Here is a 26183-nt window from a genome sequence, read left to right as displayed (position 1 = left end):
GTGAGGTACATGGTTGTAACTACTTTATGAGGAAGTGAAGATAAAATGTCCTATTTTTGCATGAATGACTTCACATGAAATGAAAGCTGAGATTACCCTTTAGAATTCACAAAAATAAGCCTAGAAACACCTGGTATATAAATATATAATATATAATATGAAGCTATAACATGAAGAGATAAGGTGTGTTGGGCACGGTAGTAATTTAATTAGTAGTAAAAAGTTGTAAAAACTTTTGAGGTCAGTTCACTTTATAAACATCCTTTTGAAGTAGATATTTTTCAAGCCTTAATTGTGGAAAACAAAACAAAAGGCTGCTGTGGAGATTCACCTTTAAAGTATCACTACAACACTAGTACTTTGTACACATTTCTGTATGTTAAATGCTGGAATCTCACTGGCTATTTGATTATTGTACACATGCTTCTCTGTGACTTAATTAGCTTCATGGATCAAGATATAAAGAAACCCACTACTCTACTTTATGCTTCATTGATTTCTTGGTCCTACATCTTTCATCCTTCCATAAAATGAAAAAGTTGTCTATCTTTTAGGACAAATCCATTCTTTAAATTTGCTCAGATTAAACAAAGAGAGCAGGGATACGATACTTTTCTATGTAGCATGTTATATAAGCATACAATATAACTCCAACTCCTATAAAAGGTGATTATATCCAAAATATAATAATAAAATGCACTAACAAAAAAGCTAATAAAACATTGGGTAAAGGAAAACACACAAAACTCAAGTCTGGAAACTGCTGGAAAAATTAAATTGTATATTGTGACTCATATGTGTAATTGCACATCAAATATAATTCTGATTAAAATTGTGGATAAAATATAGAAATCCTTTTAATTAAAAAAAACAAAACAAAACAAAACAAAACAAAACAAAAATATATATATATATAATCCCTCCCCCCATCATTCAGAGGCGATGCTTCACCATTGCTTTGAAAAGTGTATTGCGAGAACTTTCTCTGAACTGCACGGGCGGCACACACACACACGTCCAGCTACAATAATGTATCATATTAATTTGAAACAGCAACCCAGAATATTTGTCACAAGCATTGATTAAAACAATGATGACAATCACATGAAAAAAAACGACTTAAATTCTGGACCTTTGGCAGTGAGGGGGGTTCGTTCGAACCCCCGAACCCCCCCTGCCTATGGCCTTGGGATATGTGATCATTCAGCTACAAGAGCATTAGTAAGATCAGACTCTGATGTTGGGTGAGGCGGTTGGTGTTCCACTTCATCCCAAAGGTGTTCAGTGGAGTTCAGGTCACCACAATCAAGTTCTTTAACTCCAACTTGCCAAATTTTGTCTTCATGGATCTCACTGTGTGCACAGTAGTACTGTTATGCTGTGACATTTTTGGGTCTCTTGTTCTTAATGCTACAGTGCTAGACCATTGTGTGCTTCCAACTTTGTGGCAACAGTTTGGGGAAGAACCACAAATAGATGTGATGTAAACATATTTCAAATAATGACTGACAATAACTAACACAACAGGACAGGCATATATAGAGCAGCACATCTCGGAAAAACAAGGGACAGCCGAGAAAGCGAAAAAACACATTAGAAAAGGGCGTAGTATCGCCCACGATGGAATAACACAGTGATACCTCAATAAACCACTTACTATTCCCACCAGGTGGTCTGGCAAGGAACTGTCCCAGTAACTCCTAACAGAAACCATAGGTGTAATAACAGTCAGGCATATAACAGGTCAGCAAAGTAAACAGTAAGAGTAAACAGTAATCCATGGTTCAAAGAAGACTTTGAGAGTAGAAATGCAGTATAGATGTCATACCACAAGATGCAAACCATTCATCTGCAGTAAGAATCAAAGAATCAAAAGACCAGATTGGAATTTGTAAAGAAATACAGAGACAAGACAAAAGTTCTGGTACCAGGATTAAGTCATGCATGGCTACTTCTGGAATTTTATTTATATAGTACTTATTTATTATTGTCATAATTATTTATTACTATCAATAACCATTAAGGCTGATCTAATGGAAATATTGGCCTTACCTTTTGATTAGTAAAGCCATAATATTTCAGAAGGTTATTCTTAAGGATTTACTTTAGATTGTTGTTAAGTGGAAAACCTGTAGCTTACTCTCTCCAAATCTTTGGAGCAATCCCTTTCAAAGCAATCTTCCTTTTTTCCTGAATGTATCAGTATAAATTAAGATGGCATGTATATACTGATACAGTGATACTCAGAGAGATGGCTCTGAGATTTTTTTTTTTTTTTAATCTTTGTCTTAGACAAGCTTTGAAATGTGATATTCTGGAATTTGGGCCAAATAAGGTATAGTCAGGTCTTTAGAAATTATAAGAAGGTTCAAGGAAATTAAATTGGTTCATTTATGTGTTTAAAGGTGAGTACAGAAGTGTCTAGGCATTATAAGGCTGATATTTTAAATCACAAAATTTGTATGCCTAATTAATTCATTTTTATCCTTTATGAAACATGTTTGAAAAAGTTTGTGTACCATTGTGCAAAAAAAATAAATTATTAAGGATTAAACAAAATTATAAGGTCTTATGATTTCATAAGTATGATATAGCTCATATTTTAGACTGATGGCATTGACTTGTTACCTAAATGGCAGGGGAAACTGTGGGCAGTGGAGGTATATCAGAAGCAGGATAGGAGACAAAGTGCAGGCTTATGTTATAAAAAAAAATATTTTTATTTCAGCAAAGTTAAAATAAAATATAAATGAAGACATACAAACCTGAAGAAAAATGGAGGTTATTCATGTACACTTAACCCATACAAATCTATGAATTTCATTCCAATAGAAAACAACACACCGAACCAAATGTCATTTAGTTTAAAGAAAGGCAAATAATTCTCCCCAAAATATATTGTTTCACTTGACAGTATAACATAATAGATATACTGGTCATAATTAAAAAAACATATTTGGACAATTGAGATTATTTTGGTGGTCCATAGTAAATCCTGAGAAATTGTGTTGAAGTACTGTACATCATGTAGTTACTTTTCTAGAGAAGCCTATATGACATCCACATTATCCACTATATATTATCTTGTGAACAGCTGGGTGAAAAGGAATCGAAAAGTATGAAGTTCAAGTCTTATCTTTAGACATCAGTAAGAATTGCAGGATCTAACAAGAACAAAAAATATTTAAAACATGTCAGAAATATTACAGAGGGAGAGTAAGGCAACAGAAACCATTTATCAGCCTTAAAAATAGGAACAAAGGGGTGAAATTTGCAAAGAACATGAGCAGAATCACAGCAGTTCCTGGAAAACTTTTTTTTTTAGATTAAGCCAAATGTAACTTGGATGGGACTAATGGTATGGTATCTGTGTGGAGAAAACAATGAATGAATAAATGAGCATATTGTAAAGCACAGAGGTTCTTAGGGCTGTTTTTTCCCCACAGTGGTGGTCGTGGGCATGTGTTTATTCATGGCACTGATAACATTTTGTAAGCGTAAGAAATTATTCAAGTGACAGAAGTTGATTTTTCAGCAGGAGAATCGTTCGGTATTAAGTGTGAATCCGTCTTTTGAAAGTATACGGTACTTCTCATAGTACAGTACTAACCTAAACCATATAGAGCTGATGTTGGATTCAATGGGAAAGAAATTAAGCTTTAATGTGGAAAAACTTTTATAGAAGATTCTGTAAAACTGTTACAGAATCTGGTTGATTAAAGTTGCAGAAAGTTGAAGCAAATAATCTATGAAAACACTGTCTATTTATTGTAGCCACTATTGAATGGCTTAGTTTTTTATGGCTAATAATACCAGTGTATATTATTATTATTATTATTATTATTATTATTATTATTATTATTAAAACAATCTATCTTTTGATACATAACTGGGTTTAATACAATAACAATGCATTTAGATACATATGTAAGTGTGGCTTAAGTGTTCAAATAGATTTTAGGGGCCACTATTTCCTTACTTCTAATTATTTACTTATTTAAAGATATTTTATGGCTATTTTGCCTTAAGTTAAAAAAAGGAATGCTATAAATTTCACAATTTGTGTTAAAAAGCTTCTGTAAAAATGTTCATAAAAATATAAAACATAATCAACAATATTTCATGAATGAACTGAAATAAAACAATGAGGTCTAACTGATCTGATTCACTCTTACAGAGCAATGAACTGGGAGGATCTTTAGAGGAAAATCTGTATCAGTAACAAATAGAAATGGCAGCAATTTGTCAGTAAATGTGTGTTTGAAAGTGTGCATGTGTGTGTTAGTGAGAGGGTCAGAGAATGACAGCTGTCCTCTTTCCCAGTCCAGTTTCACTCTGATCCTCTGGAGTTTTTGTTCTACTGAGAGAAAACCAAATATCCTAGGTGTGTAACCTGCTTTATATACACCATCATAATAAGTCACATACCAAATACCACCTCTAGAAAATACATCCCCCTTCCTCTGAGCAGATTCTGTCATCACACCCACATACCAATGTATACAGTCTCCAACTTCAACATCCCAGCAATGTGTCCCTGAGTTAAAGCCCTCAGAGCCCAGGATACATGTATTTGTAGCAAATCTCTCTGGATTATCAGGAAGCTTCATTTGACCAAAATAACAATTGTGTATCACACTGGTGAGATCATTAGACACAACGAGTCCAGGATGAACAGTGTTCAGATCCAGAGTTACAGGCACTGAAAAACATATAAGCATTGTAAATGATACATTATTATGCTCACTAATACAGCACAAAGAAAGAAAGAAAGAAAGAAAGAAAGAAAGAAAGACTCTTACTGTATTGGACAGTGTCCTGCATCTTCTCCCAGACTCTGAACTTCAGGTTGGCCAGATGTTTTGCCACATGGATCAGTGCTCCTGAAAGCTCCTCTGGATGCTGCAGTGTGCACTGGGCTCTGCAAAAACATTCAGGAGTCAGTGTTGCTGTGGCTTTGGATTCAGAAACACAGAGAAGCAGAGAGACAGGAACCACATCACTCACCTTTTCACTGTGGCCTTGTAGTTCTGGAAAACAACAAAGCACATATCAGTGGATATGATTTACATTTTTACACCACTGAAATGTGACGTTTCTGATGATGGAAAGAAGTTTTACTTTCTCACAGTATAAATACTGACTAAATGATCCTCACTTGTAAGAACAGGACGTCTTCAGCTCTCATCTCCTCTTCTATGGCTCTGATTGTGTCTGAAAGAGATGATATGTCTCTGCTCAGCTTCTCAATCTTCTCCTTCATCATCTGACTCTTCTGCTCCTCTTCCTCTCTCAGTGCAGTGATCCTGACTGCCTCTTCATCTCGTAGAAACTGGTGAAGTTTCTCAAACTGTTCCTTAATCTGACACACTGTCTTTTGGGCCTGAATCTGCAGTGAAGAGGAAATTAAATGAAATATAACTGATTTTACAATGATGGAGAATAGAATTCTATCAAAACCATGTTATTGATTGTAACCTTTATATGTTCTGCAGTCTGACTCCAGTTCAGTTTACAGTCTGTAAAGATCTTCAGTTTCTCCTGTAGGGGCTTCAGTGCAGTTTTGAGCTCCTCCTGAAATAAATTAACACACATGGAGACTCTGTGTTTCAGCTCTTATTGTACACATTGTTAACTCAGATCACTGATTATTAAGAAGATTTAAGTGTACAAAGTTTTAAAATTATTTAACAATAAATTCGGACAGACTAGTGTTTTTTTTTTTTTTTTTTTTACAACTTTCAGATTAGCTTGCAGCAAGTGCTAAAGAAAATTCTAAAAAGGCTAAAAGTTTGTATATTTGTGTACACTGCTTTAATCTAACATGGAAGATTGATATGTGTTTATGAAGGTGACACTCCACTCTGACTCGCATTTTCTACCGCTTATCCGAACTACCTCGGGTCACGGGGAGCCTGTGCCTATCTCAGGCGTCATCGGGCATCAAGGTAGGATACACACTGGACGGAGTGCCAACCCATCGCAGGGCACACACACTCTCATTCACTCACGCAATCACACACTACGGACAATTTTCCAGAGATGCCAGTCAACCTACCATGCATGTCTTTGGACTGGGGGAGGAAACCGGAGTACCCGGAGGAAACCCCCGAGGCACGGGGAGAACATGCAAACTCTACACACACAAGGCGGAGGCAGGAATTGAACCCCCAACCCTGTGAGGCGAACGTGCTAACCACTAAGCCACCGTGCCCCCCGGTGACACTCCAGATGGTGAAAATCTGAATGTTAATCTGGAATGGCAGACTGACAGGTATGAGCTTAAATTTATTATAATATAACTGTTAATAGTCAACTGTATTGTTATTATTTATTATGTATTAAGCACCATACAAATACAGTGGTGTTCATGTGAAACACAAGCTGGGGTAGAACATGAACATGGACAGCCTATGCAAAAGAAAGTCAAGGTCAGCTTCTACAAACATTCTGTAAGTCTGTTGTTTTGAATCTTTTGTGTTGCTGTATGCTGGGGCAGTAGCTTCACTACAAACCACACCATAACAAAATCATTATGAGAGTTAGATCAGTCAAAGGTTCTAGGCTGGACACAGTTCAAGCTCACTGTCATCATGAGCAATCACTCCATCCAACAATCACTGCAAAGAGGAGAACACTGAGCAGTAGGTTAATCCTGCCTTGCTGCAGGAAGGAATGCTTTTGCAGGGCCATTCAGACTGTATATTGTCTTTTATTTTTTGTTTTCTCTGTCTTTTTTGTCTTTTGTCCTGCACTGTTTGCACCAGGTTGCACAGATACACTTTATGTAACTAGGACTAACTTACTAAGTCCTTAGCTCTGTCTTTGTTTTATGTAGCACCATGGTCCTGGAGAAACGTTGTCTCATTTCACTGTGTACTGCAACAGCTATGTATGGTTAAAATGACAATAAAAGCTTTTTGACTTGACTTGACTGTACAACTCCACACCTAACATTTTTCTGCACCACTTCCTGGAGGATACACATCACAGCATATAAGAATTTTAATTATTATGTTGCTGCACTGTTATAAGCTGGATACATTTTGCACAGGTGTAAATACCCACTATTAATTTTGTACATTTAAATTGTATTTGCTATATTGCCTCTTGTCTGCTGCTGTAATGAAATGTAAGCTTATCCTTTTGTACTAATTAGTCTAATGAGGAATTGATGTATGAAATAAACCCCATTTTCATTTTTTTATTATGACATGAATTCACATATCAAGATTCTTTACCTTACAGTCTGTTGATGCCTCGTCAATGGGGCAGAATTTGTGGTTGGTGTGTTTTCTTGAATCCCGACACACCAAACACACCAACTGCTGATCATCCAGACAGAAAAGTTTGAGTTTCTCACTGTGCAGACTGCAGGCTGTTTCAGACCCTGATGAAGATCTCTGACTTCTCTCCTGTAAAAAAGTCTCACACAGGTTCTTTAAGGCCAGACTTATGGGAGGATCACTCATAGATGACTTTGTCCTACAAACAGGACATTCTCTGGATCCTTTGGTCTCCCAGAACTGCTGCAAACACACTTTACACACACTGTGACTGCAGTGCAGAACAACAGGATCCTTGAAGATTTCACAGCACACAGAACAGGAGAAATCCTCCTCTGAAAACTTAGAAGCCATTTTATTTTACTGCTGCTCCTGTTGTTGTTCTCTCCAGCATAACCACCAAGGAAGAGCTCAAAATTCAGGAGTTGATGCCCTCTAGTGGTGTGGTAGAGAACTGATTGTGAGGACAGTGACAGAAGGGCACTGTGTGATATACAAATAAACTGAATGAAATTAGTTTCTAGGCTCTTCATTATAATTAGTATTGAAGTGATTTAAAACACTGTTTGTTTGATTTGCTCTCCAGTGAGTTACAAACCATTCAGGATTCATCCAAAACACACTTTATTATTTCTTACTGATTACTGTATTTACCTCTGTTGCCCATTATGACGTATTATTAAGAAGTTTTTTTTTTTGTTTTATGGGAAATATATTGCACAAGGAATTTTTGGTTTGTGTTGTGGGGGTTGAGGGTAAGGAGAGGGAAAGGAGAATGGAAGTCTCCAAAACTGAGAAGTGGGGCTCAGGTGGAAAAGGTTTGAATAACTCCTGCAGAATTTGAAGAAGAAATGAAAAAAAAACCCCTTAACTTCATAATTTAATTTGACTACAATTTACAAGTTTAACAAATAGCAGCCATACATATAAACAAGCACATAATCAACATACAAATTAAATCAAATTACATTATAAATAATATAATAGAAAGTGAAGCAATATCTGTGCAGAACTGAATCAGGTAAAACATTTACAGCTGAATGCTTCTGTCACCAAGCTATTTGGAATCACTTAAAAAGTATCCAATCAGATCAACTCCTTAAGTTTTAGCATATTTTGCAAATTACACAAATTAGCGGGAGCAGCAAGTTTAAATGCCTTTTTCCAAGTTCAGTGCACACGAATGGAAGAGAGGATAAAAAGAATTCCTAAAACCGAAGGCTAAAGCTACCTGCATGTTTTCTACAGATGTAGGTCAGAAGACATGAAAGAAACAGACCCAGGATAGATTTATAATTGATTCTATGGGTGTTTTAATCTGTGCATGAACAAGGCAGACCATCCAACATGAGCACAGAACACACAATAATATATAATATATATAATATAATAATAATATATTATATATATTACATCACCATAATCCAGCACTGACATAAGTGTCAGCAACAAGCCTCTTTTAGCATCATATATGTATTTCACCAGAATACGCCGCATTATCATTAATATGTTATCATTAAGAAGAAAAAGATTCTATCAATATTTACAGTTTTCACTTATTTTGAATAATTGACAAGGTCAGCCAAAATAACATCACAGCAATTCAATAAACTTGTCACAATGAATTGTTCAGTGTTTCTGTGAAAAACACACTTTTTATCAGTGATATTTGATTAACAGACTGGAATAAATCAAAATGAGCTCTAACTGATCTGATTCACACTTACAGAGCACTGAACTGGGAGGATCTTTATAGAACCAATAACGCTTATATATGGCAGTAATTTATCAGTAAATGTGTGTGTGAAAGTGTGTATTTGTGTGCAGAGCCGATCGGCCCTATACGCTCACTACGCAAGTTGCGTAGGGCCCCACAAATTACGCAAGGCCCCACCTCCCCTGCCTCATTTTACAGCGCGTGTTAATATTTACTGTGTAGATGACCATATGAAGCGGAGCTATCCATCTGGCCATGAAAAGAGAAAAAAGAAACAAGTTGATGTGATTCTGTCTCTAGTCTCTATCTGACTAGCTAAATTAGCTGTGCAGTGCTGCAAGTGCATCTCTTAGCCTGTCTGTCTGTCACACAACAATTTATTGCGTGAACATTCGCGTGAATAAACGCCCAAGGGCAACGGTGTTTATAAACGGGAGCTCGATAACCGCGCTTTCATAACCGCACAACAACGTTAATGCAATATGGTAACCAATGGATTTACATTGGAATGGGCATAATGCCAGGTCAATATGAATGCACATCCCACCAGTAAATAATAACCTTCAGGGATCAAGTATTGCTCTCATGCATACTATAAAACACAGTGATACTGTCACGGAATCGGCAGGTTCTCCCCTCACACAGCAAACCAGATCATCGTCACCTGGCACCCATCATTACTGCACTGCATAAAAGACACTCACACACACACACACACACACATTGTCCGGTCTCGTTCGCGCTAGCTGCTGTTGCATGCTGTGTCTACTAACCTGACTCTTTCTCGCTCTCTATTCAGTCGTTCCCCAAGTTCATCGACCAACCAAGGATCTAATCCTCGTGGGCCTGTTTCCAGTCAGCCTGTGTGTGTGTGTTGGAGCTTCGCCTGCACTGTTGCACCCTCGCTCACTTCATTCACCATACTTTGTCAATAAACTCTGTTATTTTACATGATATCTGTCTCCGTTGTCTTCTGTCCCTGACAGATACGGTATGGCAAGCTATTTTAGCTTTTATACATTCACATGATATGGATTTTTGATATCAAGAATTCAGTTTTCAATACTTAAAATGTAAATAGTAAGAGTGTGATTTCTAGTAGTAACCATATTTTTGATATCAGGAATTACATTTTACACTAGTAAAAACATAATTTCTGATATCTGCTATTGCATATTCACTAGGAGCAAACTTTTTTTTAAAAGGAGAGAGGTTTGTAGTGGGAGCAGTGGGGTGTCAAGTGTGAATGTGTGGCAAATGGTTTACATGGCTCACGGGTCAGGTAGGAGGGCCCCTTAGCAGAATTTTGCTTAGGGCCCCAGGGAGGTCAGGATCGGCTCTGTGTGTGTGTTAGTGAGAGGGTTGAAGAATGACAGATTTCCTCGGTCCCAGTCCAGTTTCACTCTGATCCTCTGTAGTTTCTGTTCTACTGAGAGGAGAGTGAATGGCAGCATGGGCGTAAATCCTGGGGGGGACATGCCCCCCCCATCCGAGGGATGTTTTAAAATTATTTAAAAAATATCGCACTTCTATTGTGAAAAATATATGTATGTATACCTAAATAATTCTGTAAGTAGAAAAAAAAACAAATGCAAAAATGCATTTAGAAACAGTTCCTCTCCCCTTCCTCACAGTGGTTTGACCCACTGCCTGCTTTCCCAGTTCATCTCACCTACTCTGCACACACAAGTCAGGTGTGTGGCTGTGGCTCAATTAATGTTGAACTCCATTAAGTAGGGGATTTTATTCACTTTAAATAAAGTGATTCGCTTTAATGTAGTTGACGCAGACTCATTCATAAATTAGTTGCGGCGAAAATGCTGATTACGATGTAATTTTCCATGAATCTGCTATATTAGCTATTAAAATATTACTTATCTAGTTAACGTTAGCTTGTTTACAATAGCTTGTTGCATAGTGCACTGAAACTAACACGCCAAAACCGTTTTGTTATTTTATTTCATAGAGCAGTTACTGTAAATTGATTATTAATTGATTTTGTTACGAAATATTACTTATTTTATATATATTTTTCACAATAAGAGTAATGTTTATATTTTATTGTATGTTGATGGCTTAACTGTAAACAACACAAACAATACAACAAATAGTTAATGAGAAAAACTTTGAAAATAACCATAATGACGCAGTCTCCATGCTACAATAATAATGATAAAAGCAAAGTTTTTCACTGCGGGGACATATCTTTATAAGTACAATTAGACTGTATTATTTGTGTCCCCCTTCAAAAATTGCTCATGAGAAATTTTATATTTATTGTACCCCCTACTGTTACATGAAATTTACGCCCATTTATATATATATATATTTATATATATATATATATATATATTTATATATATATATATATATATATATATATATATATATATATATATATATATATATATATATATATATATAAACACTTTCTTATCTGGTTCTGTTAAAATAGATGTGATAAATAAATACTGAATACAAATTATGAAAATATTCATGACAAGTCAATATGACCAATGACAATGATATTGTGACATATGACAATGGGATTGTGAATCAGAAGATGCCACATCTGCAGGACATTGTAGTAAGTTTAGTCTTAATATCATATCACACTGACAGTCTATTTACATTTACATCTGAATATGGTCAAGTAGTTGTAAACCCTTTATTTTAAATTAAAAATTGTCATTAAGCAATAATTTATTAAAAACTGTTTAAAGTCCTCAGGCAATTATTCATGACCAACTAATCAAAAAAAAAAAAAAAAAAAAACCTAACCAAACTAACCTAAAAAAATAACAAAAGTCAAGAAATTTAATTATTAAATAGTAAAACTGATATAAAGATATAATACCAATATGAAAATACCAATATAAAAAATTTATAAAGAGCAGCGATTTAATAGTTTCTCATCGGTCTGATATAATTCATTCATTCATTCATCTTCTACCGCTTATCCGAACTAGGGTCACGGGGAGCCTGTGCCTATCTCAGGCGTCATTGGGCATCAAGGCAGGATACACCCTGGACGGAGTGCCAGCCCATCGCAGGGCACTGATATAATTCATAAATCAAAAAGTAAACAAAGAAATTGACAAGAATCCAAAATTTTTTTTAAATAAATAAATTAATTAATAAGGGGGGCACGGTGGCTTAGTGGTTTGCATGTTCGCCTCACACCTCCAGGGTTGGGGGTTCGATTCCCGCCTCCGCCTTGTGTGTGTGGCGTTTGCATGTTCTCCCCGTGCGGGGAGAGGGTGTGTGTGTGTGCCCTGCGATGGGTTGGTACTCCGTCCAGGGTGTATCCTGCCTTGATGCCCGATGACACCTGAGACAGGCACAGGCTCCCCGTGACCCGAGGTAGTTTGGATAAGTGGTAGAAAATGAATGAATGAATGAATGAATGAATGAATGGTGACTTGCAGCACATTTATGAAGCCTTAAGGAATTTTATGGAATTTAAGGAATTTAATGGAATTTCATTTTTCATAATGGAACAGACTCCGTCCAGGGTGTATCCTGCCTTGATGCCCGATGACGCCTGAGATAGATTCTCTTTCTACCCATCCCGAGGCATCCAGATATTGTACCAGCTCCGATCGTCTTCCGTGTGATGAAGATGTTGGACCTCCACTGAGATGAGGCCGACTCTGTGAGAATCCTGAGACATCTAGAGATCTACCAGCTCCAGGTGGACTCTGTGATACTAAAGAGGAGATCTGAACTCCATGTGATCCTTACACCAATACAACATTTGTTTGACTGTATATTTATAATCACATCCTCCAGTGTCACCCATGAGGATGGGCTCCCCTTTGAGTCTGGTTCCTCTCAAGGTTTCTTCCTTTACCAATTTAAGGGAGTTTTTCCTTCCCACTGCTGCCTGAGTCACCTCAGACTTGCTCATTGGGGATAAATACATACACATTGTGAACTATATATATATATATATATACACACACACACATATATATATATATATATATATATATATATATATATATATATATATATATAATAATCTTGAATTTTTTATTATATAAATTCTTTATATTATTCCTTATGTTTACCTTCTGTTCTATGATTATGTTCTGTAAAGCTGCTTTGAGACAATGTCTATTGTAAAAAGCGCTATACAAATAAACTTGAATTGAATAGGCACAGGCTCCCGGTGACCCGAGGTAGTTCGGATAAGCGGTAGAAAATGAATGAATGAAGGAAAACAATTAATTAAATAAAACCACTAAATTAACTCATTGTCTTAATTTTTAATAAAGATAATTTGGTACTGCATAATATGTTTTAAATATATCCATCCAAGAGCAGTGTTGGATGCGTGTTTTCTCTGATATGATTAAATGCATCATCAGCAGACAGGTGCGTGACATAAACGCTTTATACAATATAATGCTTGCGACATGCGTCATGACTCGTTTTTCTTTTGCGCGCCGGTAATTTAAAAAAAACAACAACAAAAAAACAAAACAAAAAAAAAACCTGACAGTACCCGGCCGGCCGGCAGCAGTTTAAATCGGGCACCGAAATGACCTGTCGTAAAGAATGTCTTGATCGACTAGTATACAGCAGTTCTTTTTTTTTTTTATGTTTTCGTATCATTTTCATTCGGTCAGTCAGTCTCCGTCTCTTCCACCATGTTCATCTCTAACTTCAGCTGCCGCGTCAACACTGATTGGTCCTTTTCACAAGCTAGGGTGGGACTTACGATTTATTGGGCCCCTCAGATGTTTGTCATTGACTGAATAATATCGGACTAAACCATTTTTAAGGAGGGGTGACGAGCAGATATTTGGAAGACTTACATGTATTATATCAAATTGTATGTTTCTGTAGTTTTCATTAAGATCTGTGGCATACGACTATTATTAATATTAGAATTATTCACAGAACAGGGGCCTATATAGTATAGCTGCTGGATTTTGTGGGGCCCCCTGGGCAGTGGGGGCCCCTGTAATTGTCACCACCTTTCACCCCACTAGCCATGGCCCTCATTGTGAGCACAGAGGTGAATTGATCAACTAACAATTTGAAATGTACATTTTATACTGAATTAAAAAGTGCCTCCTGGCACAATTATTTTGACAGATGCAGTAACTTTGAAGAGCAATTATTAAAAATTTCCCTAGTAAAATTTTATCTTTATCATTTACATTTTTTAACTTTATCATTTTAGTGACCATAAGTCATTATGAAATGATCTGACTTGGTTTGATAAACTAACAGTTTAATTTAATTTGCCTCTTAGCACAATTATATTGACAGATAGACTGTGATTTTGAAGAGCTAATACATACTTGTCATCTGATTTGATTTAATCAACTAATTTTTTGCCATATTCAATTTATAACGATTTAAATCGTGCTTCCAGTCACAAATGGATTGATAGATATAGTGAATTTGAAATGGAGTTATTGAAAAATTCTAAAGTAAATTTGTTTTTCTATTTATTATGAGCATAGAGTAGGTCATCCTGAAACTACTTACAATCTGGACTGTATATTTTATAATAGATTTTTTTTTAATGACAGTGTAATGAATTTAATTTATTCAATTTTACTTTACAGAGAGTGTTTTCTTCTCAGCTGCTGTTCTGTCAGATATTCAACCCAATAAAACAAACAGATTTAAAAGAAGTTTCTCAGTCTCCTGTAACAACAATAAAAAAGTCAGAGCACTTTATCAACAGCTCTTTGTCACTGTACCTCATGTGATGTACAGTGTGAAGTACTGGGATGGTTTTGTTAATAATATACTGTGGAAAACAAATCTGGAATTCTAAATATATTTTAATTAAGAAGATGAGGGATATCATTTATTTCTGTTACTGCTTAAATCTGTAACTCTGCTCCAGAAACAATTGTGCATTTGTTTTGGACTTTAAAATACATTTTGGTCAGATATTCTTGTTTTCATCCAAAGTTTCACTTTTCTTTCAAATACAATGCCTTGGTTTCTTTGACCACTGTAACAGGAGATGCCACCTGAAGTGGGTCTCGAACCCAGATCTCTGTGGTAATCTCGATCAACCGTGAGTGTGTGTGTGTTTATCTGTTCTTATATGCTTGTTTCTTTTATCCTACCTGACTAAGTTTTTTTTTATTTAATTTGTTTTGAATTGTGTTGTTCTTGTTTTTATTATATGTAAATATATTTATATAATTTTTATTATATTAATTCTTTATACTTCTCCTTATGTTTACCTTCTGCTCTATGTTTATATTCTGTAAAGCTGCTTTGAGACAATGTCCATGTAAAAAGCGCAATGTAAAAAAGCAATGTAAAAAGCGCTATACAAATAAACTTGAATTGAATTGTTTTGTTTGCAATAAAGTTCTTTAAAAACAACAACAACAACAAAAACAACAAACAAACATACAGATTCTTCTAGAAAATATTCACACAAAACTTTATTAGTATCCCTATCTGTGTTAAAATCAAGTACAACTTTATTACTAATTCTAACTGAGTTAAACTTATAAAGATCTTTAGGAACATGTCAAGTTTGTTCTTTGCTCCTAAAAAGCTACTTCACAGTTAACTCGATAATTGGCCTTTTTTTAAGAAGAAGAAGAAGAAGAAAGTGCTGTTTGCTCTCAGTTACAGGTACAATGACTTTTTAATTTGTGGTTTAGATTTCTAGACTTACAGAAATACATCCTGTCTTTGTTCAGTTATTTCTTCCTAATGTAAATCTCTACCACAAATGTATAAGTAGGTATTTATTTGCAGTTTATTGATTCTTAGGTAATAAAATGTTCAGCAGACACAAAAGCAAGACATCTGTTTAGTACAGACATAACTTAAGCATCTCTCGATCCAATTCACACATTGTACTCAATGAAAAAGTGTAAAAGACGTCAGCTGGAATTGTCACATATCACTTTAAAAGAAAGCTGCACACTGACACACATTAAATATGTTGGGATTGAAATATTTGTGATGTGTTTAGTGAATCTGATGCTAATTTGTTGGAAGAAGCTGAACTCTGAATCTGTTACAAAATAAATCTTGGTCTCTGTTGAACATCACATGTTAATTATAAATGTTAATATGCAGGATGGACGACCCACTTCATATGTGGACCACTAATTACTCTGTAGACTTTTACTTAGTAATAGTTATATTATTATTAACAATAATTCACACTTGTGTTTAACTCTCACTTTTAGTCAGCTATTTCAACCCAACATCGGGATGCTCCAGTATCTCCACATCACCCAGTTTCTCTCAATTATCACACCAATTAATGGTTGAACAAGCTCAGTAGCTAAGGAAGATACACTAATGAATATTAATGAGTCTCCTCCTGCCTTTGCAAGGTATGGATATTTGTCACAAATCTATCTGATGTTTGTAAAACCACAATCTGCAGGTGGAGGGAAACAGAGCTTGAATTCTCCTCCACTGCACAGTTTAACACATAACACACACAGCCAGCTAAACATTTCACCCAATATTAACAACATAGCACTAACAAGTACAAATACAGTAAAGACACAAGCTTTTAAAGTAACAGGTTATTACAAATGTTTTAAAATACATCAATAAAATTAAATAATCTTTCAGATATTAAATTCTACATTTAAAAAAACTTTTTCCTCCTGTGGTTCATTTATTTGTTTACTTTTTGTGGTAGTTATCTATAATTAAAATCACTTTATTTTGATTTAATAACTCTTCATTTTAAACAAGTCATTATTTTGTGTGTGTGTGTATGTGTGTGTAACAAAGTGACAAAGTGAGTCAAAATAACAACAGGACTTTAATAAACATTTCACAATGAACTGTTCAGTGCTTTCAACAAACTTTCACAAAGAATCTGAATCTTTTAATCTGAAAAATTTAATTAAACTGTAATAAAACAATATGAGCTCTAACTGATCTGATCCACTCTTACAGAGCACTGAAGTGGGAGGATCTTTAGAGGACATTGTTTAGCAAAAACACATAGATATGGCAGTAATTTATCAGTAAATGTGTGTGTGAAAGTGTGTATGTGTGTGTTAGTGAGAGGGTCGGAGAATGACAGCTTTCCTCTGTCCCAGTCCAGTTTCACTCTGATCCTCTGGATTTTCTGTTCTACTGAGAGGGGAGTCAATGTCTGTGGTGTAAAACATGCTTTATATTCACCTTTATAATACCGCACATACCAGATTCCACTTCTGGTGATCATCCCCCCCTTCCTCTGAAGAGACTCTTTCATCACACCCACAACCCAGTCTGTACAGTCTCCAACATCAACATCCCAGCAGTGTGTCCCTGAGTTAAAGCCCTCTGAGCCCAAGATACAGCGGCATTGATCAAACCTCTCTGGATTATCAGGAAGTTTCTGTTTCTCATTACTGAGTCTCACACTGGTCAGATCATCAGATACAATGAGTGTAGGATAAACAGTGTTGGGGTCCAGAGTTACAGGTGCTGTAAACACACACACACACACACACACGCGAACACACACACACACACACACAGACAGACACACAGACACACACACACACACACACACACACATACACACAGGGCTAGGATAACATTACATTAACATGGAACTAGCTAACATTACAAAATTCATTAATAAACAAATAGAACTGCAATTTTCAGAGCAATAATAAGTGCAATAATTTGCTTAAATTAGAAATGTAACCAACCGTTACCAATAATAATTCAAATTCTATAATAACTCAAACATCTATAAGCCGCTACAACTCTCCATGTTTTCACTCAGTTTCTCTGCTTACACTTCAAACACTGATCAGTCTGACACCTAATAGAAGCCTTTCAGAATATGAGTTCTTAATAAGAGTTCCCTTATATTATCAGTTGTGTTTTACTAAACAAACTCAGAAAATAGAAAGAAAGAAAGAAAGAAAGAAAGAAAGAAAGAAAGAAAGAAAGAAAGAAAGAAAGAAAGACTCTTACTGTATTGGACAGTGTCCTGCATCTTCTCCCAGACTCTGAACTTCAGGTTGGCCAGATGTTTTGCCACATGGATCAGTGCTCCTGAAAGCTCCTCTGGATGCTGCAGTGTGCACTGGGCTCTGCAAAAACATTTAGGAGTCAGTGTTGCTGTGGCTTTGGATTCAGAAACAAAGAGAAGCAGAGAGACAGGAACCACATCACTCACCTTTTCACTGTGGCCTTGTAGTTCTGGAAAACAACAAAGCACATATCAGTGGATATGATTTACATTTTTACACCACTGAAATGTGACGTTTCTGATGATGGAAAGAAGTTTTACTTTCTCACAGTATAAATACTGACTAAATGATCCTCACTTGTAAGAACAGGATGTCTTCAGCTCTCATCCCCTCTTCTATGTCTCTGATTGTGTCTGAAAGAGATGATATGTCTCTGCTCAGCTTCTCAATCTTCTCCTTCATCATCTGACTCTTCTGCTCCTCTTCCTCTCTCAGTGCAGCGATCCTGACTGCCTCTTCATCTTGTAGAAACTGGTGAAGTTTCTCAAACTGTTCCTTAATCTGACACACTGTCTGTTGGGCCTGAATCTGCAGTGAAGAGGAAATTAAATGAAATATAACTGATTTTACAATGATGGAGAATAGAATTCTATCAAAACCATGTTATTGATTGTAACCTTTATATGTTCTGCAGTCTGACTCCAGTTCAGTTTACAGTCTGTAAAGATCTTTAGTTTCTCCTGTAGGGGCTTCAGTGCAGTTTTGAGCTCCTCCTGAAATAAATTAACACACTGTATGGAGACTCTGTGTTTCAGCTCTTATTGTACACATTGTTAACTCAGATCACTTACTATTAAGATTTAAGTGTACAATGTTTAAGTTTTAAAATTATTTAACAATAAATTCGGACAGAACTAGTTGTTTACAACTTTCAGATTAGCTTGTAGCAAGTGCTGAAGAAAATTATAAAAAGGCTAAAAGTTTGTATATTTGTGTACACTGCTTTAATCTAACATGGAAGATTGATAAGTGTTTATGAAGGTGACACTCCAGATGGTGAAAATCTGAATATTAATCTGGAATGGCAGACTGACAGGTATGAGCTTAAATTGATTATAATATAACTGTTAATAGTCAACAGTATTGTTATTATTTATTAAGCACCATACAAATACAGTGGTGTTCACGTGAATCACGAGCTGGGGTAGAACATGAACATGGACAGCCTATACAAAAGAAAGTCAAGGTCAGCTTCTACAAACATTCTGTAAGTCTGTTGTTTTGAATGCCTTCTTTTATGTTGCTGTATGCTGGGGCAGTAGATTTACTACAAACCACACCATAGAGTTAGATCAGTCAAAGGTTCTAGGCTGGACACAGTTCAAGCTCATTGTCATCATCCATCCAACAATCACTGCAAAGAGAACACTGAGCAGTAGGTTAATCCTGCCTTGCTGCAGGAAGGAATGCTTTTGCAGGGCCATTCAGACTGTATATTGTATATCTTTTGTGTTTTGTCTTGTATTTTTTGTTTGCTCTGTCTTTTTTGTCTTTTGTCCTGCACTGTTTGCACCAGGTTGCACAGATACACTTTATGTAACTAGGACTAACTTACTAAGTCCTTAGCTCTGTCTTTGTTCTATGTAGCACCATGGTCCTGGAGAAACATTGTCTCATTTCACTGTGTACTGCAACAGCTATGTATGGTTAAAATGACAATAAAAGCTTTTTGACTTGACTTGACTGTACAACTCCACACCTAACATTTTTCTGCACCACTTCCTGGAGGATACACATCACAGCATATAAGAATTTTAATTATTATGTTGCTGCAGTGTTATAAGTTGGATACATTTTGCACAGGCATAAATACCCACTATTAATTTTGTACATTTAAATTGTATTTGCTATATTGCCTCTTGTCTGCTGCTGTAATGAAATGTAAGCTTATCCTTTTGTACTAATTAGTCTAATGAGGAAATGATGTATGAAATAAACCCCATTTTTTTTATGATACATGAATTCACATGTCAAGATTCTTCACCTTACAGTCAGTTGCTGCCTCGTCAATGGGGCAGAATTTGTGGTTGGTGTGTTTTCTTGAATCCCGACACACCAAACACACCATCTGTTGATCATCCAGACAGAAAAGTTTGAGTTTCTCACTGTGCAGACTGCAGACTGTTTCAGACCCTGATGAAGATCTCTGACTTCTCTCCTGTAATAAAGTCTCACACAGGTTCTTTAAGGCCAGACTTATGGGAGGATCACTCATAGATGACTTCCTCCTACAAACAGGACATTCTCTGGATCCTTTGGTCTCCCAGAACTGCTGCAAACACACTTTACACACACTGTGACTGCAGTGCAGAACAACAGGATCCTTGAAGATTTCACAGCACACAGAACAGGAGAAATCCTCCTCTGAAAACTTAGAAGCCATTTTATTTTACTGCTGCTCCTGTTGTTGTTCTCTCCAGCATAACCACCAAGGAAGAGCTCAAAATTCAGGAGTTGATGCCCTCTAGTGGTGTGGTAGAGAACTGTTTGTGAGGGCAGTGACAGAAGGGCACTGTGTGATATACAAATAAACTGAATGAAATTAGTTTCTAGGCTCTTCATGATAATTAGTATTGAAGTGATTTAAAACACTGTTTGTTTGATTTGCTCTCCAGTGAGTTACAAACCATTCAGGATTCATCCAAAACACACTTTATTATTTCTTACTGATTACTGTATTTACTTCTGTTGCCCATTATGACATATTATTCAGAAGTTTTATTTTTGTTTTATGGGAAATATATTGCACAAGGAATTTTTGGTTTGTGTTGTGGGGGTTGAGGATAAGGAGAGGGAAAGGAGAATGGAAGTCTCCAAAACTGAGAAGTGGGGCTCACGTGGAAAAGGTTTGAATAACTCCTGCAGAATTTGAAGAAGAAATGAAAAAAAAAAACCCTTAACTTCATAATTTAATTTCATTATTTGACTACAATACACAATGTTAAAAAAACTATACATTTTGTCCAGGATAGGCAGCATCGCAGTTTGTACAAGTTTAACAAATAGCAGCCATACATATAAACAAGCACATAATCAACATACAAATTTAATCAAATTACATAATAATTAAATAAATAATAGAATGTGGAGCAATATCTGTGCAGAACTGAATCAGGTAAAACATTAACAGCCAAATACTTCTGTCACCAAGCTATTTAGAATCACTTAAAAAGTATCCAATCAGATCAACTCCTTAAGTTTTAGCATATTTTGCAAATTACACAAATTAGCGGGAGCAGCAAGTTTAAATGCCTTTTTCCAAGTTCAGTGCACACGAATGGAAGAGAGGATAAAAAGAATTCCTAAAACCGAAGGCTAAAGCTACCTGCATGTTTTCTACAGATGTAGGTCGGAAGACATGAAAGAAACAGACCCAGGATAGATTTATAATTGATTCTATGGGTGTTTTAATCTGTGCATGAACAAGGCAGTACAAGAACAATATATATATATATATATATATGTTACATTACATCACCATAATATAGCACTGACATAAAAGTGTCAGCAACAAGCCTCTTTTAGCATCATATAGGTATTTCACCAGAATACGCCGCATTATCATTAATATGTTATCATTGAGAAGAAAAAGATTCTATCAATATTTACAGTTTTCACTTATTTTGAATAATTGACAAGGTCAGCCAAAATAACATCACAGCAACTCAATAAACTTTTCACAATGAATTGTTCAGTGTTTCTGTGAAAAACACACTTTTTATTAGTGATATTTGATTAACAGCCTGGAATAAATCAAAATGAGCTCTAACTGATCTGATTCACACTTACAGAGCACTGAACTGGGAGGATCTTTATAGAACCAATAACGCTTATATATGGCAGTAATTTATCAGTAAATGTGTGTGTGAAAGTGTGTATGTGTGTGTTAGTGAGAGGGTCGGAGAATGACAGCTTTCCTCTGTCCCAGTCCAGTTTCACTCTGATCCTCTGTAGTTTCTGTTCTACTGAGAGGAGAGTGAATGTCTGTGGTGTAGTACGTCCTCCGTATTCACCACCATAATACCCCACACACCAGATTCCACTTCTGGAGAATATATTCTCCTTCCTCTGAGCAGATTCTGTCATCACACCCACATACCAGACTGTACAGTCTCCGACTTCAACATCCCAGCAGTGTGTCCCTGAGTTAAAGCCCTCAGAGCCCAGGATAGACAAACAGTTATCAAATCTCTCTGGATTATCAGGAAGTTTCTGTCTCTCATCACTGAATCTCACACTGGTCAGATCATCAGATACAATGAGTTTAGGATGAACAGTGTTGGGGTCCAGAGTTACAGGTGCTGAAAACACACACACACACACACACACACACACACACACACACACACACACACACACACACACACAGAGGAATAAGAAACAAAAATCTAAAACCCATTGTCTGTCACATCCGTGAGGAGGAAGACAGACCTATACGCAGGATAGTTTCAAATAAACAGGGTTTAATAACGTAAATACATAACACAGGAACAAAGACAAAAACTAAACAGGACAAAGGACGAGGTACACTGACGATGATTCCACCCCGCCATCAGCAACGCAGCACGGTTAAATAGACATGACAATGAACACATAGGGAAAAGGTGTGTAGAGACGGGGAGGAGTAAACAAGGGCGGGGCAGACACGTGATACAGAACATAAACAGAAGCACATGGCCAAATGTCCGGGCTGAACCGTAACATTGTCACTGCACATTCATTTCAGTTGCTTCCCTTTTTGAGGTTTTTGTTCAGTGAGCTAAACAGACTTCAATATTATATTGAAAATCTGTAATTACAAAATTCATTAATAAACATCTATAACTTAACATGCCATGTGCCATTTTGAGTGGGTTTAAGCTATGAATGTAAATAACCTTTTAACTATTAAACTAGGGTAAACTGCTTGAGTGCTCCATGTTTATACTATATGTAATAATAATAATAATAATAATAATAATAATAATAATAATAATAATAATAATAAATTAATATTATTTACAAAGGCAATGTGAAAAATATATTGAAATATTTATTTTCAATACTCACAAGTTTAAAGAAAGAAAGAAAGAAAGAAAGAAAGAAAGAAAGAAAGAAAGAAAGACTCTTACTGTATTGGACAGTGTCCTGCATCTTCTCCCAGACTCTGAACTTCAGGTTGGCCAGATGTTTTGCCACATGGATCAGTGCTCCTGAAAGCTCCTCTGGATGCTGCAGTGTGCACTGGGCTCTGCAAAAACATTCAGGAGTCAGTGTTGCTGTGGCTTTGGATTCAGAAACACAGAGAAGCAGAGAGACAGGAACCACATCACTCACCTTTTCACTGTGGCCTTGTGGTTCTGGAAAGCAACAAAGCACATATCAGTGGATATGATTTACATTTTTACACCACTGAAATGTGACGTTTCTGATGATGGAAAGAAGTTTTACTTTCTCACAGTATAAATACTGACTAAATGATCCTCACTTGTAAGAACAAAACGTCTTCAGTGCTCATTTCCTCTTCTATGTCTCTGATTGTGTCTGAAAGAGATGATATGTCTCTGCTCAGCTTCTCAATCTTCTCCTTCATCATCTGACTCTTCTGCTCCTCTTCCTCTCTCAGTGCAGCAATCCTGACTGCCTCTTCATCTTGTAGAAACTGGTGAAGTTTCTCAAACTGCTCCTTAATCTGATGCTCTGTGTGTTGGGCCTGAATCTACAGTGAAGAGGAAATAAAATTAAATATAACTGATTTTACAATGATGGAGAATAGAATTTTATTAAAACCATGTTATTGATTGTAACCTTTATATGTTCTGCAGTCTGATTCCAGTTCAGTTTACAGTCTTTAAGGATCTTCAGTTTTTCCTGTAGGGGCTTCAGTGCAGTTTTGAGCTTCTCCTGAAATAAACCAACACACTGCATGAAGACTCTGAGTTTCATTTTACACATTGCTAACAATTCACTCTATTTTTAAATGGTGTGTGAATAAATGAGTATAAATAATGTGACAGTATCAGCTACATTAAATTCTCTTTAACAAGCATGCAGACAGCTTTTTAAAAATTCAGTAAAAAATGATGTTTAGACATATACTATGTGGGTTTATTGGCATTTTACTGCTTTTGCAAGTAAAATCTGCTGCTGTTCATGCAGGTGTTCATGCTGTTCATGCACGTTTTTATATGACCTCAGATGTACATTTTATTTACCTTAAAGTCTGTTGCTGCCTCGTCAATGGGGCAGAATTTGTGGTTGGTGTGTTTTCTTGAATCCCGACACACCAAACACACCGGCTGTTGATCATCCAGACAGAAGAGTTTGAGTTTCTCACTGTGCAGACTGCAGATTGTTTCAGACCCTGATGAAGATCTCTGACTTCTCTCCTGTAAAAAAGTCTCACACAGGTTCTTTAAGGCCAGACTTATGGGAGGATCACTCATAGATGACTTCCTCCTACAAACAGGACATTCTCTGGATCCTTTGGTCTCCCAGAACTGCTGCAAACACACTTTACACACACTGTGACTGCAGCTCATTAAAACAGGGTCCTTGAAGATGTCACAGCACACAGAACAGGAGAAATCCTCCTCTGGGAACTTAGAAGCCATTTTATTTTACTGCAGTTGTTGTTCTCTCCAGTCCGAATGCTCAGAGTTTCACTTTCAGTTTGATAAAAATTAAACACACAATGATTACACAATTGTTTATAGTTAGAACAGAATAATTTGTAGATCCAGTTACTAATCGGTTTCTTTTATGGAGCTAAAATTGCAAATATACCTAAACTCACCAGAGCAGAAGACTGCAGGCTGTTTACGAAGGACTGCAGTCATCTCAGACTCCGCACTTCCTTAATAGGAGGAGTTTTACAGAGTACTTATCACACAACACGTACTTAAAGGAGCAAATTGTCAATTTTTCAAATGCCTTATTTGCACAATTAAGGAAACCAACAGACAAAAGTATAGGTTTATCATAAATGGATTAAGTTACTCAGAAAACTCTTTTGAAAAACTGACTTCAGGTCTTGTTGGTGTTTGGATGCACCTCCTGTCACTCATTTTATACACACTCTATTGTAAGTTCTGGGTCAGAGCTTTCCACATTTCATATTAAAAGCCAATACATTTTTTGTTTATTGTGGAAGTGTTTTTCTGACATACATACACATATATACATATATATATATATATATATACATATATATATATATATATATATATATATATATATATATATATATATATATATATATATATATATATATATACACACACACACAGCCGGGATGCTGGTGTGCTGGCCGGCCAGCCTGGGATGCTGGTGTGCTGGTCAACATATGTCTTTTGGATGCTAGTATAATCCCAGCAAGACCACAACAAAACCCATTTGTTACATATCACATTTCTTAGTGCATAAAGTTAAATAAAGACCAAGACTTCTGTAATTCACAAGTGAATGTAATTATGTAATTCACTTCTGGATATTCCTATCATTTACATGGCTTTCTTTTCTTTTATACACACACACACACACACACACACACACACACACGCATATATATATACGTTTGTTTAAAATATTTATTGGACAATGACATTTGCCATCACACTGTAATATACACACATGCACAAATAACGTTACACAATATAACCTTTACAACACACATTTTTGGTCTTAGCTTCTGCTCTCTCTTTTAACGAGGAACAAGTAGTATGTGGTGGCGATGACCATGTTTTTTAAGAGGTGCTACCTGGAGTCGTTTGCCTTTAGACAACTCCTGCTCTATGTCTTCTTTATTCTCTGAAAAATTATAGAAACAAAATAAGAAACAAAACTATATATCACTCAATTGTTTATTTTGTGCAGTGAACGAGTTACGAAAACAGCTACTGCTTAAGTTACATACCTTTAAGCATTAGTATTTGTGCCCTGAAGAAGTCTTGCTTCCATCGTACGAAATAAACCTGAGTTTGGTCAAACATGTCGTAGTTAAAGTCCTTAATTTCCTTAGTTGAAACAACTGCCGTGCAGCCGTCATCCAGGTACCTCACGTATGCCAACATTCTAATTCCCAGTGATCAGCAGATTCCTTGTGTAGAAGCGGAAGCTTTTTATTTACCCCAAAACAAAATCCTAATTACGATGGCAAAAACATGATGATCTGGAACACGTGCACTTATACTAATTTTCGAT

At 36.1% G+C, this 26183-nt stretch overlaps 3 protein-coding genes across 4 annotated transcripts; all 3 read right to left on the bottom strand.

Moving 5' to 3' along the window:
* Nucleotides 1-2750: 2750 nt before the first annotated feature.
* LOC132849922 (E3 ubiquitin-protein ligase TRIM35-like) lies at nt 2751-7702 on the bottom strand. The gene is made up of 6 exons (XM_060875940.1): nt 7242-7702; nt 5479-5574; nt 5159-5389; nt 5008-5030; nt 4803-4921; nt 2751-4702 (listed from the first exon to the last, which is right to left on the bottom strand). Exons 1-6 carry the CDS (start codon nt 7638-7640, stop codon nt 4152-4154), a joined length of 1419 nt encoding a protein of 472 aa, XP_060731923.1. The 5' UTR covers nt 7641-7702; the 3' UTR covers nt 2751-4151.
* A 9071-nt stretch (nt 7703-16773) lies between these two features.
* Nucleotides 16774-20630, bottom strand: LOC132849921 (E3 ubiquitin-protein ligase TRIM35-like). Its single transcript, XM_060875938.1, has 6 exons — nt 19987-20630; nt 18620-18715; nt 18300-18530; nt 18149-18171; nt 17944-18062; nt 16774-17442 (listed from the first exon to the last, which is right to left on the bottom strand). The coding sequence occupies exons 1-6, from the start codon at nt 20383-20385 to the stop codon at nt 16898-16900; spliced, it is 1413 nt and encodes a 470-aa protein (XP_060731921.1). The 5' UTR covers nt 20386-20630; the 3' UTR covers nt 16774-16897.
* A 273-nt stretch (nt 20631-20903) lies between these two features.
* LOC132849918 (zinc-binding protein A33-like) lies at nt 20904-24892 on the bottom strand. 2 transcript variants are annotated; one of them, XM_060875935.1, is made up of 7 exons: nt 24778-24892; nt 24197-24646; nt 23790-23885; nt 23470-23700; nt 23319-23341; nt 23114-23232; nt 20904-22303 (listed from the first exon to the last, which is right to left on the bottom strand). In XM_060875935.1, exons 2-7 carry the CDS (start codon nt 24593-24595, stop codon nt 21768-21770), a joined length of 1404 nt encoding a protein of 467 aa, XP_060731918.1. In that variant the 5' UTR covers nt 24596-24646; nt 24778-24892; the 3' UTR covers nt 20904-21767. The 2 variants fall into 2 exon arrangements, with proteins under 2 accessions (XP_060731918.1, XP_060731919.1); XM_060875936.1 differs by having other exon boundaries at nt 24768-24785.
* Between the last annotated feature and the right edge of the window lie 1291 nt (nt 24893-26183).

The sequence above is a fragment of the Tachysurus vachellii genome, chromosome 8 (assembly GCF_030014155.1).
Source record: "Tachysurus vachellii isolate PV-2020 chromosome 8, HZAU_Pvac_v1, whole genome shotgun sequence".
In the NCBI taxonomy this organism is placed as follows: domain Eukaryota; kingdom Metazoa; phylum Chordata; class Actinopteri; order Siluriformes; family Bagridae; genus Tachysurus; species Tachysurus vachellii.
Note: the sequence above shows the minus strand (reverse complement) of the source record. Positions and strands in the feature narration are given on the sequence as shown.

Excerpts from the sequence above, each read along its gene's own strand:
- LOC132849922 (XM_060875940.1), bottom strand. The coding sequence starts at position 7,640 with ATGGCTTCTAAGTTTTCAGAGGAGGATTTCTCCTGTTCTGTGTGCTGT. Across the intron at positions 5,575-7,241 it reads AGGCATCAACAGACTGTAAG|GAGGAGCTCAAAACTGCACT; the intron begins GTAAAGAATCTT and ends AATTTATTTCAG. Across the intron at positions 5,390-5,478 it reads AGACTGCAGAACATATAAAG|ATTCAGGCCCAAAAGACAGT; the intron begins GTTACAATCAAT and ends TCTTCACTGCAG.
- LOC132849921 (XM_060875938.1), bottom strand. The coding sequence starts at position 20,385 with ATGGCTTCTAAGTTTTCAGAGGAGGATTTCTCCTGTTCTGTGTGCTGT. Across the intron at positions 18,531-18,619 it reads AGACTGCAGAACATATAAAG|ATTCAGGCCCAACAGACAGT; the intron begins GTTACAATCAAT and ends TCTTCACTGCAG. Across the intron at positions 17,443-17,943 it reads GCAGGACACTGTCCAATACA|CACCTGTAACTCTGGACCCC; the intron begins GTAAGAGTCTTT and ends GTGTGTTTACAG.
- LOC132849918 (XM_060875935.1), bottom strand. The coding sequence starts at position 24,595 with ATGGCTTCTAAGTTCCCAGAGGAGGATTTCTCCTGTTCTGTGTGCTGT. Across the intron at positions 23,886-24,196 it reads AGGCAGCAACAGACTTTAAG|GAGAAGCTCAAAACTGCACT; the intron begins GTAAATAAAATG and ends GGTTTATTTCAG. Across the intron at positions 22,304-23,113 it reads GCAGGACACTGTCCAATACA|CACCTGTAACTCTGGACCCC; the intron begins GTAAGAGTCTTT and ends GTGTGTTTTCAG.